The 13,232-nt window shown below is 60.3% G+C and overlaps 1 protein-coding gene across 3 annotated transcripts in view; it reads right to left on the bottom strand.

The window, feature by feature from the left end:
- The window catches only part of Gaa (alpha glucosidase), a 139,217-nt gene that overhangs the window by 121,348 nt on the left and 4,637 nt on the right, over positions 1 to 13,232 (bottom strand). For 2 of the 3 annotated variants that reach the window (XM_027955504.2, XM_071603974.1), the window contains exons 5-20: positions 13,064 to 13,160; positions 12,635 to 12,754; positions 12,444 to 12,562; positions 12,225 to 12,356; positions 10,933 to 11,043; positions 10,237 to 10,350; positions 10,073 to 10,157; positions 9,471 to 9,588; positions 8,913 to 9,046; positions 7,179 to 7,330; positions 6,911 to 7,059; positions 3,247 to 3,388; positions 2,652 to 2,801; positions 2,135 to 2,299; positions 1,846 to 1,998; positions 1,059 to 1,497 (exon numbers count right to left, since the gene is read on the bottom strand). In XM_027955504.2, coding sequence (XP_027811305.2) covers positions 1,438 to 1,497; positions 1,846 to 1,998; positions 2,135 to 2,299; positions 2,652 to 2,801; positions 3,247 to 3,388; positions 6,911 to 7,059; positions 7,179 to 7,330; positions 8,913 to 9,046; positions 9,471 to 9,588; positions 10,073 to 10,157; positions 10,237 to 10,350; positions 10,933 to 11,043; positions 12,225 to 12,356; positions 12,444 to 12,562; positions 12,635 to 12,754; positions 13,064 to 13,160 — 2,001 coding nt within the window. In that variant the 3' untranslated portion in view covers positions 1,059 to 1,437. Of the gene's footprint in view, positions 1 to 1,058; positions 1,498 to 1,845; positions 1,999 to 2,134; positions 2,300 to 2,651; positions 2,802 to 3,246; positions 3,389 to 6,910; positions 7,060 to 7,178; positions 7,331 to 8,912; positions 9,047 to 9,470; positions 9,589 to 10,072; positions 10,158 to 10,236; positions 10,351 to 10,932; positions 11,044 to 12,224; positions 12,357 to 12,443; positions 12,563 to 12,634; positions 12,755 to 13,063; positions 13,161 to 13,232 lie in introns of those variants that run through there. The other variant, XM_071603975.1, reaches the window with a different exon arrangement.

The following is a 13,232-nucleotide window of genomic DNA, read 5'->3' as shown; positions in this document are numbered from 1 at the left end:
AGGAAACAGGCCAATGACGCTCAGCAGGGCAGCTCCCATCAGCACCTCCTGCATCATTGCCAAGCGCCTCCCTTCTGCCCCGGGACTGGGGCTGAACCCAGGGGTGCATTGCCACTGAGCCTCATCCCCAGCCCCCCGCTCTTCGGTTCTGTTAGTTTAACTGACAGCAGATCCACCTTGATAAGGTCAGACCTGCATGGAGTGCATCTGTTCTAACCGGGGCCCAGCCCTTCTTATTTCTCACTCTGAGACCAGGTCTCGCCACGTTGCCAGGAAGCAGGGGTGGAGCACCTGCAGCCACTGTGGTTCTGTCCCCTTGCTACAGGACCGCCTGGGTGCGAGGTGACTTGTCTGACAGATCCCTGTTGGAAAGTGGCAGCTGGGCTTAGGCCCTGCAGGACACAGGCCTTCTCTGTTCCTGTGGACATGTCCCCAGGGCGGTGCAGCAGGGCTGCCAGTCAGACAGGCTCCACGGCTTGCTGCACTTCTGACCCCAGATTCCCCGAGGCCACAGAGGTAAGCACGGGGCCAGCAGGTAACATGACAAGATGTTCTGAGGGGTCTGCTAGCCGGTGATGGTGACTTGTGCTGGCCTGGGTGGCCTCAGTAAAATGGGCTTCCTTTTCTTAGGACTTGCCAAGGAAACCCTGGGCCCAAATGTTTCCTCTGTCACCTGGGGACAGATCTCTGGCCACTGGCTAAGGTCTTGGGCCTCACTGCTGGGAAGCCCCTTCTGAGGTCCTCTTGTCCACAGCCCTGGGGCAGAAGGGATGCCCCACCTATTTCCCCAGGCCTAGACATTCTCCATTGCCTCAGAGCTGGGGAATACTGGGAGGTGAGGTGACATGGGGACATGAGATGATGTGGGGACATGAGGCAACATAGGGACCCAAGGGTGGTAATGGGAAAATGAGGTGAGGGGTTGTACAGGTGATGGGGGAACAGGAAGGGTGCTGCCCTGAGAAGTGGGGTGGCACCAGGGACCTCTGAGTGTAGCTGCCTCCCTTCATGGCTCCTGGACACTCCTCCCACCCTGGGCCTCAGAAGGACACAGGAGCTGGCTCCAAATACCCCTTTTATTAAAGGTAATTGCACTTCAGAGCAAGCGTCCCAAGTCCTGGGCTCTGCAGCACCCGGGCTTGTCCCTTCTCAAGTCACAGCAGGGTGGCCGACCTTGGTGCAGGCACACGTCCCATCCAGAGCATCCTTCCTGACCCTGACATCACGGACAGTCAGCTGGGGGCGGTGGATGCAGCTGCACATGGTGACAAGTGTCACGGTGTTCCTGACACAGTGGCCCTCAAGGGCACTGCAACCACAGGATCCGGGAAAAAACCCAGATGTGCGGGGAGGTAGTGCAGACCCTGAGTGCCGCCGGGGGTTCTGCACTGCCCACGCGGCTGGTGGGGGCCACAGCAGTGCCTTGCCAGGCCACTGTTAAGACCAACTGATGCGGAACTGCTCCGCCATGGCCAGCCACACAGGGACGGCCAGGGTCTGGAGGAGAAGAGGAGGAAATGTGAGTGCCACACAGCTCCCAGCAGAGGGGCCTGGGTGCCCAAGGGCGCGAGGGACGCGGCTGCCCCTCCCCACCAAGGCATCAGCACCTCATTCCCTTGGAAACAGGTTCTGTGATCCCACTGCCCTCCAGGAGCAGACGGGAGCAGCAGAGGCCCGCTCCTCCCCTGGGGCCGGGCTCCTCTTCACCTGAGCTCTGGCACCCTCTGCTCCCTCCCAACAGCACCTCCATGATGCAAGCTGGGTGGCACTGGGTCACTGGGATCCTCATGGCCCTGCTCCCATCCCACCCAAGACAAGAGCCCCACTCCCAACTCGCCCTCTTGCCTTGGTGTCGGGGCTGTAGGTGAAGTTGGAGACAGGGACCCCATTGGAGAGGACCTGCTGGGGGGCTGGGTCCACCCCCAGGACGGTCACTGTCCTCAGCTGCAGGCTGGCCCCCTCCCTGGCCACGTGCACCAATTCATTCACAACGGTGTTCTGGCCAGTGCCGATGGGGAGAGTGCAGAGGTATCAGCAGACAGAAGGGGGAACCGCCAGAGCGGAGACTCCATGGCACCTCCCCCCGACCAGGGCAAGCCCCCCTCGACAACCCTGCCCACTGCCCAGGACTCACGTTCCTGGCCAGGAAGGTGACCTGAGTGTAGGCCCCGCGCTCCAGCGTATCCAGGCTGTCCCCGTCATCCCAGAACAGCTCCCCATGGGCCTCGCCACCTGCGGTCAGGGCCACAGCCAGGGCCATGGGCTGCCTGCGGGACTCTGTGGTCGTGAGGGCAGGACCCTGGGAGGGGGTGGACACACGTCACAGCCCCAGTCTGGTGGCCTCCACCACAGGGGGACACTGAGTCTTGGCTATGAGGAAGTGGGAACAAGGGACAGACTGGGCTGGACACCCATGGTGACCACCCTGTCCAAGGCCAGGCAGATGAACCCAAGTCTGTCCCCCCTCAAGTGCCACCAGGGACTAAGACCTGACAGGGCCTCTGACAGAGTGCCTGAGGGACAGCAGGCCACGCCATGCTGTGCCCCTCACCAGTTCCCTAGTCACCATCCACCTGGGGTGACAGGCCCTCCTGACGGCCCCACCCCCACAGCATGGTGTTCATGCCTCCTCTCAGCTGCCTGGCCAGTACCTGCATGGGCACGATGTACCCAGCCCGCAGGTGGACGTTGATGGTGTCCAGTGGAGCTGGCAGTGTCACCCACTGCCCCTTACTGTGGATGGCAGGGCAGGGAGGTGCTGCAGGTAGAGGGGGGAGGCTGCCGAGGGTCTCTATTGGCACCTGGAGGGAGGTGTTGTGTCAGAAGTGTCCCAGGATGCCAAGGTCCCCAGGCTGCCACCGGGAGCTGTTGTTCCTGTCTCCCAAGGGTGACATGTCGGGGCCTAGTACAGACAGCTGGCTATGACCTTGGGCAGACTTGGGGCTCTCTGTAGGGATCCAGATGCCTGGTGGGACAGAGCCTGAAAGGCCTGGACCCAGGGTCTGGGTTGAGGGACAGGTCAGGGGACCCCAGCTCAGCAGGGGCTTTGTGGTGGCTGAGGGACCCCAGCAGGTCATCCACATAGGCCTGTTTCCTCCCTGGAGATGGGGTGACTGTGAGGAGCTGGGGGGCTCGAGTGTGGAGCACCCAGGTGAGGGCCCAACAGTAGCCAGGACTCCAGGAGCAGGTGCCTCTTTCCAGCACCCATCACAGGGACAGGCGGGTTTCAGGGTCGCCGGGACTCACCAGCTGCAGGTCGTACCAGGTGCCCGAGGGGAAGTAGCCCGTCACTTGGTCCTTCCCAGGCTCGAGCACGGGCGTGACCAGAAGAGCCTCTCCCCACAGGAGCTGGCGGTCCACGCCCCAGGTGTGCCGGTCCTCAGGGAACCTTCAAAGAGGGACGGGCATGTGGGCCTGGTACAGGAGTGGGCAGAGACAGACCCTTCTATGGACAGGTGTTCACCCATGGGAGGCTCAGAAGGTGGAGCCAGAATTCCCATCTCTGGGGGAGCCCATGGAGCCAAAGCACTCGGGATCCCTGGGGCAGGGCTGATTCCAGCCATGGATGAAAATAACCCATGCCCACCCACATTCAGGGGGCCAGGGCCCAGTGCAGGAGTCGGCTCCCTGAGGCATTGCGAGGGCCCCTGACTTGACTTTGCTCACTTGTTTTCTGATTATCAAAGTAGTGACACCGTCTGTCCAACTCAGACACTTGGAAAAGTACCAAACCCTATCATCAACCAAGAAAAGTCCTCCACAACCCCACGACCAAAGGCAGTGGTCGCTGACATCTGGCATGATCCCTGCCCGTCTTCTGATGACTTCACTGAGATAGTCTTGATGTCACCTGGTCCGTGCCCTTCTCCTACTCCTGACAGGGGGTCCAGGGCTGGGCAGGCACAGCACATGGAGGGAGACACCCAGGTCAGATGACCTCTTCAGTACAGGTTTCTCTTTGTAAAGCCAAGGCATCATGTAGAATGGCAAACATCACCAGTCGCACAAACGTGTCCACTGATCGCCCCGCGGGAAACGCGTTTGAAGATGACCGCCCCACCACGTCCTTGCCACCCTGGCTCTTTTCTTGGGGGCATGAGTTTCTCAAGCCAGTGTCTGTTTCAGAACACAGCTCCTGGGGTGCCATGGATGGCGGTGGAGGAGTGAGGGCGTCCCTCGACCTCCTGCTCCACACAACCAACGAGAACACAGCAAACGTGGCCCGTCAGCATTCTCGGGACTCTGGAAAAGAGCCAGAAGCTCGCAGTGGCCTGGGCAGTGACTGCACACTACTGGCCAGCCCTGGTAGGAGCAGGAACTCAGCCTGGCCAGTGTGGAAGGTGTGCCCGACACAGGGTCACGTGGCAGAGGCGAGGAGACCCGCTGTCCCTATCAGGGTAGCTGAGCGGACTTCCATGGCCACACACCACAGAGACCACAGATCACAGATCAACTCAGGGGAAGCATGACGCAGCACAGTGACAGTGGCCAAGAGCAACTCAGCCTGGGGGAGGGACACGGAATCTGATTCCAGAGCTGAGTGCTGAAAATGTCCAGTGAGAAAGGAAAGTGTACCAGACGTGCCAGGAAACAGGGAGGGTGGCCCAGGGAAGCCCAGCTTTGGACTTACAAACCCAAGTCAGCAATCTTGAACAGCTCTGAGAACAGGGAGTGTAAGGGCGACACTCGCCCTACAGGGCGTCCACGAAGACAGAGAGGTTAAGAATGGAGCACTCTGGGGGGGCCACAAGGGACTGGAGCAAGCCAAGGAGAGGGAAGTGAGCTTGGAGCTAGGTCTGTGGAGACTGCCTGTGGGGAACAGGGAGAAGACGGACGAAGGCGAACAGTAGCGTGCGTCCAGGTGTAGGGAGTCCCAGGAGCAGGAGAGAGGGCAGGAAACGCGCCTCAGGGAATAGACGAAAGCTTACCCAAGAATTCTGCAGTGTTGGGGATGAAACCAGGACCTCACCTCATGCCTGCCTAGTGTGCTACCGCTGAGCTCACCCCAGCCCCAAGGAGAGACATTACACATCCAAGAAGCTCAACAACTCCACGCGGGATAAATGCAAAGACACCTACACCTGATGCACCATGACCGGCCTGTGGAAGCCAAAGACGGGAACCCGAGAGAAGCTCAAGAGAGGCAGTTTGGCCCGAAGGCCGCGTGACCTGCTGGGAGCTCTGGGGGAAAACAAGGGCCCTTGAGGGCTCTGACTGAGCAAGACCGCCCTTCCAGACCAACAATGGCCCGCCTTCACCAGTGGCAACCTGCCGTGCAAGACAGGGGTCCTCTGATCCATTGGAGGACGTCAGTAACAAGCACACGTGAAGAAACAGAAACACAGGGCGTGGCACAGGCCACCGCAGAGGCACAGAAGCCAGTGGTACTGCCACGCTGTTTCCCGACTGCCTTAGAAGACAACTGCACCATGCTTCCTGATGTCTGCACCAGGAGGTAGGCTCGGTGTGACAGGCACAGCAGGGCAGGGTGCAACCACATTTTACACCCTTGGATTATATGTGGCATAAGCTCCAAGACGTCAACCACAGTCCTCAGGGAAACCACCAAAAAATCTAACAAAATATAGTACAGGAAATAATTTAAGTCACATCCCTGCAGAGAGAGCCACTGCCATGCGCGTCCCTGCTGTTAACCCAGCTCCTGTTTGGTTCCTTCCTTCTTTCTTTTTGGTACTGGGGATTGAATCCAGGGGTCCTTAACCACCGAGCAACAGTTTTGAGACAGGGTCTTGCTTAGTTGGTGATGCTGGCCTCAACCTTGTAATCCTCCTGCCTCAGCCTCCCAGGTCACTGGGATCACAGGTGTGTACACTGTGCCTGGCCTGGTGCTGGGGATGAACCCAAGGCCTGGCACAGGCTAGGCAAGTGCTCTGCCACTGGGCCCCGCCCAAGCCCTCTATTTGGTTAATACTAGTCTTGCCAGTAGAAAATGCATTACTATTATTATCATTATTATTTTTTTTTTTTTGCAGGAGGGCCAACGGGGATTGAACTCAGGGCACTGGACCACTGAGCCACACCCATGACCCTATTTTGTGTCTTACTTAGAGACAGGGTCTCACTGAGTTGCTTAGTGCCTTGCTTTTGCTGAGGCTGGTGATCCTCCTGTCTCAGCCTCCTGAGCCGCTGGGATTATAGCTGTGCACCACCACGCCCAGCATATTATGCATTCTTAATGCATCAGGAACAGGGACTGTCATGTTATTGACAGTGTCTCTCCTCTATTTGCCATTACAATTGATGTATAGAGCAGTTTTTAAGTTTTTGCTTATATTCAGAGACTTTTCCTGTTCCCATTCAGCAAAGTTTTCCTTTCTCTCTGAATTCGACCTCCTTCGCTTTCTTTGTGCTGATGCTTGGGAAGTGCTCCCTTGCCAGGGCCCTGGTTGCCATCACGGTGTTCCGTAAACTTTCCCACAGCGTCACCCCTGACCGTCCACTGTGGGTCCACCTGGGCTGGTGCAGGTGGAGGGAGACACCCGACATCTGCAAAGAGTGACCAACGACTCCCTTCCTTGGCTCCTGATGGAGGGTGCTCTTTTATAAGGTAACTCCTTGTCTGCACTGAGTCCTGCCGGGGACAGCTGGGTCTCCAGCTGTCCTCTCCAAGCCCGACCCAGATGGACCAATGATGCCCATCTTGTTCCTTGCTGTGCCATCTGGCTGGCCTGGCTGGCACTAGTGTTCTTCATCCTGGGTTTTCCACATCCTGAATGCCCTGGCACTGAACTGTGACCTTAGGGGACGCTGGGGGCACCTGGATCCCACTCACTTAGGGTCCTGGGAACCCAGCGTGTAGTGGGATGGGGCTGCCCTGGTGTCTGCAGGCTCCTGGTCAGCTCTCACCCAGGGGCACATATGGGCCGTCGCTCCCCAGCCCAGGACTCACTCCAGGAAGAGGGGCCGGGCCACGGTCTCGCCCCTGACGTGGGCAGCGTGGAACAGCGTGTAGAGGTGGGGCAGCAGCGCGTACCGCAGGGCCAGCGCCTTCCTCATGGCCTGCTGGGCCATCTCGCTGAACCTGTAGGGCTCCTGCGGCTGTGTGGGGTGCAGAGAGCAAAGGGGTCCAGGGGTCCCACAGCGGGTCTGCCCTGGGGACCCCAGTGCTCCGTGGCCACCCGCAGGGGGACACGGCAGAGGCAGGACCCTGCCCTCACCAGGCTGTGCAGCCCATTGTGGTTCCGCATGAAGGGGTAGAAGGCCCCGAGCTGGGTCCAGCGCACACACAGCTCCTCTGACGTGTTGCCCAGGAAGCCACAGATGTCTGCCCCGACCAGGGGCACCCCCAGCAGGTTGAACTGCAGGACTTCTGGGAAGGCAGAGGCAGATGACCTCAGGTGGCTGGGGCAGGCAGGCAGGCCACGATGCCGGGCAGGCGGATCCTGCCACATCCCTCCCCGAATAAGGGTCTGGCCCCTGCTTCCACCTGGGGCCAGCAGCCTCGTGTCTGCCCTGTGGACTGCTTCCTGGGACCCGGGTAAGCAGAGCTAATCAGACCCCTGTACGGGCAGAACTGTGTCCCCAGAAAGACACATTTGAGTCCCATCCTCCTGGACGGAGAGCGTGACCTCATTTGGAAGTCAGGCTGCCGAGGTCCTCGGGTAGGCCCTGACCCAGTGACTTACACCAGCGACCTCATAAGGAAGGTGTGCGTGGGGACAAGCACCGGGGAGGCAGCCCTGAGATGGACGGAGCCCGTGACGGGAGGACCCCAGGGCTGTGGGGGCGTGCGGGTCTGCCCCGGGGACCCTGGTGCTCCCTGGCCATGTGGCCAGCACCTCGGCTCAGACTCGCCTCCAGCCTGGCAGAGGGCACAGCCCAGCCGCGTCAAACCCCAGCTGTGGTCCTGGCTTGGGGCAGTCCTGACACGGACAGACAGCACCGCGGGCAGCCTATCCCTCTGCTCAGAGGTAGACTGGCGCAGGTCCTCCTGTCCCGCCTAGTGCCACTTCCCTAGGCCCACTCTCCCCAAGGCCCTGGGAACCAGGACCCAGGGTCAGGAGCTGAGACAGCAGGAGGGGGCCCAGCTGGGACCACAGGGGACTTCTCTGGGCTGCAACGGATCCTGAGAACTGCAGGACTTTGTTCAGTAGCACGCAGTTCATGAGAATCAAAATCAAGACCCAGAGGGGGCGAAAAAGGCCTGTGCGCTGGACCCTGCAGGCCGCTCCATGGTGGCCCCAGCTCTCACACCTACCCCGGGTGGGACGCGGGTGACTGCACAGACGCAGAAGCCCCCTACCACAGGGGCTCACTTCTCCCGAGAGCTTGGCCAGGCCAGACCCCTGTGCCCTGTGGGTCTGCACAAGTGTCACACACAGAGGTGAGACTCTACTGGTCAGAACATCTCAGAGGCCACAGGGCTTTGGTGACACACTCTCAGTTGCCCATGTGGTGACCCGGCCCTCCTCTCACTCCCAAACCCGTTCTCTGGGGCTCCTGAGCCAGTTCTGCGTCTAATACGCCTCAACGGCATCAAAGCTCCTGGGACAAGATTAAATTCCTTCTTGCTGGGCAGAGCTGGGCACCGAGCTGGGCGGGGCAGGTGGCACCCTGTGAGGAGGGATCCAGTTTCCTGCAGTTAGGACGCGTCACCATGAGGGGAACTGTGAGAGGTGAGAATTGGATGGCTTTGGGGCAGTAGTCAGGGTAAACTAGAGACAAGGACCCCCCACAAGCGAGGTGACACAAGGGGTCATCCTGCACAGCTCGTGGGCGAGCACAGGTGTGCAGGGGCCAGCAGGCCAAGTGCCCTGTGACCCAGTGGTGGGCCCCCAAGCCACTGTAGCTCCATCTGGACTGTGCTGAGTCCAACATCCAGTGGTGGGACAAAGCTCCCCGAGAGGGGCCCCCACTGACCTCTGATCACTCCTCCTGACGGGTGCTCTCACCTGGCACGGAGTAGGACAGCTGCTCCCAGCTGCTCCACACATCCCCTGTCCAGTGCCCAGCGTATCGGCCGTGGCCAGCGAAGGTTGAGCGGGAGATCACAAATGGTCGTGTCCCCCGAGTCTTCACCAGGGCCCTGAGTGGAGCAGGGGACATCTGAAAACCCCTTGCCACCTGCCAGAGTGGAGTAGCAGGCCATAGCAGCAGGTGGGCAGCATGGGGAAAAGGAACTGACCACCAGGAGACAGAGGAGGCTGCAGAGCAGGGACAGAGGTGACTGCCAACTTCTGCTGGGCTCGTCAGCAGTGGGCTGGCCCAGCTGACTCTGCCTAGGACTCATGGGGTCCCTGCTGGTGCAGCCACCCCTCTGGGCAATGGCAGGACACACCAGGCTTCTGGCGCCAGGCGGGGGTAGGGTAGCAGCAGGCAGAGTGCTCAGGCCCTGCTGGCCCCAGGGGGTCCAAGTGTCCTTTCCTCCCTGCACCCTTGGTCTGCTGTCAGCGTGAGCAGGGACAGGCTGGGCAGGACAGGGCAGGGAGGGCAGTGCAGGAAGCCCTCACCTATTGGAGGCGATGGCTTCGGTCAGGCCGTACAGGTTATGAAGGTCGTAGTGTGTGGAGAGGAACTGGTGGCTGGAGGCACAGATGGTGGCTGCCTGCAGGGTCCCACCTACCACCCCTGCAGAGAGTGGGGCTGGTTTCCATGGTCTTCCTCCCAGGGTGGGGGTCCACAGTGCCCCGCCCGGCACCCTGGTTTCTGCCTCCCCAGGCTCAGCCCCAGAGGTACTTCCTGAAGCTGCCCTCATGCCCCCAACAGGCCTGGGACCCTTCCCTGGTCATGGCTGTGGCCCAAAGACTTGGGGCACGTCCCTGTACCACCCCCATTATTCCCAAAGGCTCTGCAGATCCCCAGCTTCATGTGCACCTTCTCGTGACCCATGGCAAGTGTCCCCTGTCCCTCCTCTGAAGTACTGGCTGCACGTGACCATCTGCACCCTTGGACATGTCACCACCTGGACCTCACTGCTGGGCCCCCTGCCTCCCCTCTCCTGGCTGGCTGCTGCCCATGGCTTCTCAGCTTTGAGACTCCAAAACTAGGGAAGGGAAGCCCCTGATTGGAGCCATCAACCCCCAGGTGGCAGCCCGGGGGCAGTGGGGCTCACCAGGCACGTAGGGGGGGTTTTCCAGGTCGTTGCTGGGGCAGCCATGCTCAGAGCCCCTCACAAAGTTGGACGGCTCATTCATGTCCTGTCAGAGAGGGCCAGTGGGCAGAGGGCGGGGCTGGGCCCCAGAGGCCAGGGATACCAGGGGCGGGGGCCACACTTACAATCCACATGCCATCAAAGGGCACCTGGGCATGGAACTCAGCCACCATGTCCTGCCACCAGTCAAGGGTCTCGGGGTTGGTGAAGTCGGGGAAGGCACTGGATCCGGGCCACACCTGGAAGAGAGGGCAGAGGGAGAGGCCCCACCCCAGCCAGTCTGCGCCAAGGCCCTGCTGCGTCTCAGCCTCGCTCTTGGTCAGTGTCCAATTCTGGAACCTGAGACCTTAGCCCAGGAGGTCAATGGGCGGGTCTGAGAGGGCTGGAGGGGCCTCAGCCCTGGGACCACCCGTACACATCCAGGCAGGATATGAATGTACCACGAACAGTGTCCTTCTGACAGCATTCTAAGCCCTCACTCTAGGACGAAGGTCCCCAAGCCCGAGTCCAGGCTCACTCTGTGTCCTGGGGAGTCCTGCCTAGCCCCTCCCTCAGGGGGCCCCTTCCTCTTGTCCCCTCAGGAGGACAAGAAGAACCCCACAGCCTCCCAGAGGGTCTGCAGGGCTGTGCCTGGGCGGCCAACTTCCCATGGAGCCCAAGAACTCCTGATGGAAGAACTTCAGGGGTGTCTTTCAAGTGCCACGGCCGCCCCAGCTGTGACCCACCCCTCCCACTCTGTCCCCGTGACAGACGTCTCTGGAATCCCAGTCTTTCCCAACAGCTGCCCCAGTCTCACTGGCCCGAGCACCCAGACCCCCTACCTTTCCAATCAGCGGCTGTCCAGTCTCATTGGTGATGAACACCCCCCTCCGCAGACCCTCATCAAAGGGTCTGTAACTCCCAGCAGGGCCCGAGCTGCTGATGGCAGGGTCCTGGGGTGCGGGAAACAGGTCAGGGTGGAAGGACAGGGCCCAAAACCTCCACCAATCCAAAACCAATCTCTGGGAAAACTGTGAGTGAACGAGGCAGGATAAAGCCAGACACATGTGCGGCACACCCCAAGTGTGTCCACGTGCTGCCCGTGGACAAGGACGGGCCAGCTGGCTGCAGGGCCGTGTCTGGGAGGGCTCTTCCCCCGGCATCCCTGAAGGGACCAGCTACTTTTTGTTTTTTGTTTTTTTGCAGTGCTGAGGGTCAAGCCCAGGGCCTTGCATGTGTTGCTAGACAGGTGAGCACTCTGCCACTCAGGTGCTCGCCCCTTTGTTTAAATTCTGAGAGGGTCTTGCTAACTTGCTGAGGCTGGCCTTGAACTTGTGATCCTCCTGTCTCAGCCTCTGGAGCCACTGCACCACACCCATTTACTTCTTTCATAGTGATTAAAAAACACACAAAAGGAAAGGGCTGGGTTGTGGCTCAGTGGGGGAGCACTCGCCTGCATCTGTGAGGCCTTGGGTTTTGATTCTTAGCACCACATACGAATAAATTAATAAAATAAAGGTATCCTGTCTATCTACAACGAAAAAAATCATACAAAAAGCACTCTGTGAGGTGGCGGCTAATGCTTGCCGCCCTTCGAAGGGTGGCAGTGATGGAGGGGTCAGGTCCACTCCGCTCTAAGCCCCTCGGCCACTGAATGTCCTCCAGAAGGGGTCTCCGTGGGGGTGACTGAGCTCCGTGGCTCCCACTTCCCACATCTTTGGTGAGGGCTGGGCATGAGACCTGATCAGACCACCTCCTGAACTGCACACCTGTGCTCTGGGCTGGGCCATCAGCCATGCCCTCCACCCCACATAGACAGAGTGGCCTGGGGAAGGGGCTGGGCCAGGAGACAGCTGTCCTGTGTCCAGCTCCACAAGCCATCCCCTTACATGAGCTTACTGTACCCCTGCCTGTGGCTTTAAGGTGGCTGAAGTAACCCACACCCGAAGAATCCTGAACGAGACAGGTATTTCCAGGGACCCTTAAACTGGACATCAGGGACTAAGCTTTGGCCTTCTTAATGTTCCCTCAATACCAAAAAGACTCAGAAAATGTCCTTATTGACCATGGCGGGCACGAGAAACAGGCCACCAAGAGGAGGAGCCAGGGGCTGCTTTGCGGGAAGGACACTCACCACGATCATCACGTACCGCCGGCCACTCTGGTGGAGCTGACGCACAGTGGCCGGGAAGTCTGCGAACCTGTCCCTGTTGAAGGTGAAGTCCCTCTGTGCATCCATGTAGTCCAGGTCATTCCACTGCACGTCCTGTGGCCACGGCACAGGAGCCACACTGGGGTCCAGGAGCTGTGCCTGACCCTGGCTGCCCCCGACCCTGGACGACCCTCTACTCACCAGGGGGAAGTGGGCCCTGGTCATGTTCTCCACTACCTGGCGGACAATGGCGGTGGACGAGTAGCCCCAGCGGCAGAGGTGGAAGCCCAGGCCCCAGTACGGAGGCATGAAGGGGTAACCTGCAGGCGACACTTGTGGTGAGCGGGTGGGCAGGACAGGCAGGGGCGGGCTGAGGATGGGCACAGGCCTACCCACGACATCCAGGTACTGCTGCACCACGCTCTTGGGCTCCGGGCCCACAAAGACGTACACGTCCAGGATCCCTCCTGTGGACCTCCAGCTGAGGGCTGGGCTGGGCTGCAGGACCACGTCTGGGGGGAAATGGCCTGGGCTCAGGGACAAATGCCTGACCCAGAGGCCAGCACCCACAGATAGGCCAGAGTGCAGCCGAGTGCGCCTCTTCCCACAGGTGCCTGCAGCGACCCGGCAGGTGGGGGTCGAGGACAGGAGCAGCTAGTGGCCAGGCCCCAGGATTTTCCCAGGACCCTTCAGGGGCACTGAGTGCAGAGCTGGGCAGGGCCTGCTGGCCTCATTTCTCATGCTGGGCATCTCGCGGCCCTGCGGCCTCCAGGGAAGGCCGGGGCCTCGGGCTGCCTGTGGAGGAAGCAGAGGGGACTCACCCATGGCATTGCTGTTCAGCAAGAACACCCCGTGAGCCAAGCCACTGTCCTCCAGCGTCAGGTAGAAAGGGTGTGACCCGTAGAGGTTGGCACCGGGCTGGACACACAGGAGGTGACACTCAGCCTCTCGAACACCACCTCCACGACCCACCCGGTGGCTCCTGCTTTA

This window comes from Marmota flaviventris, chromosome 17 (assembly GCF_047511675.1).
Source record: "Marmota flaviventris isolate mMarFla1 chromosome 17, mMarFla1.hap1, whole genome shotgun sequence".
NCBI classification, from domain to species: domain Eukaryota; kingdom Metazoa; phylum Chordata; class Mammalia; order Rodentia; family Sciuridae; genus Marmota; species Marmota flaviventris.
The sequence above is the reverse complement of the archived record's forward strand: the minus strand, read 5'-3'. Positions and strand labels throughout refer to the sequence as shown.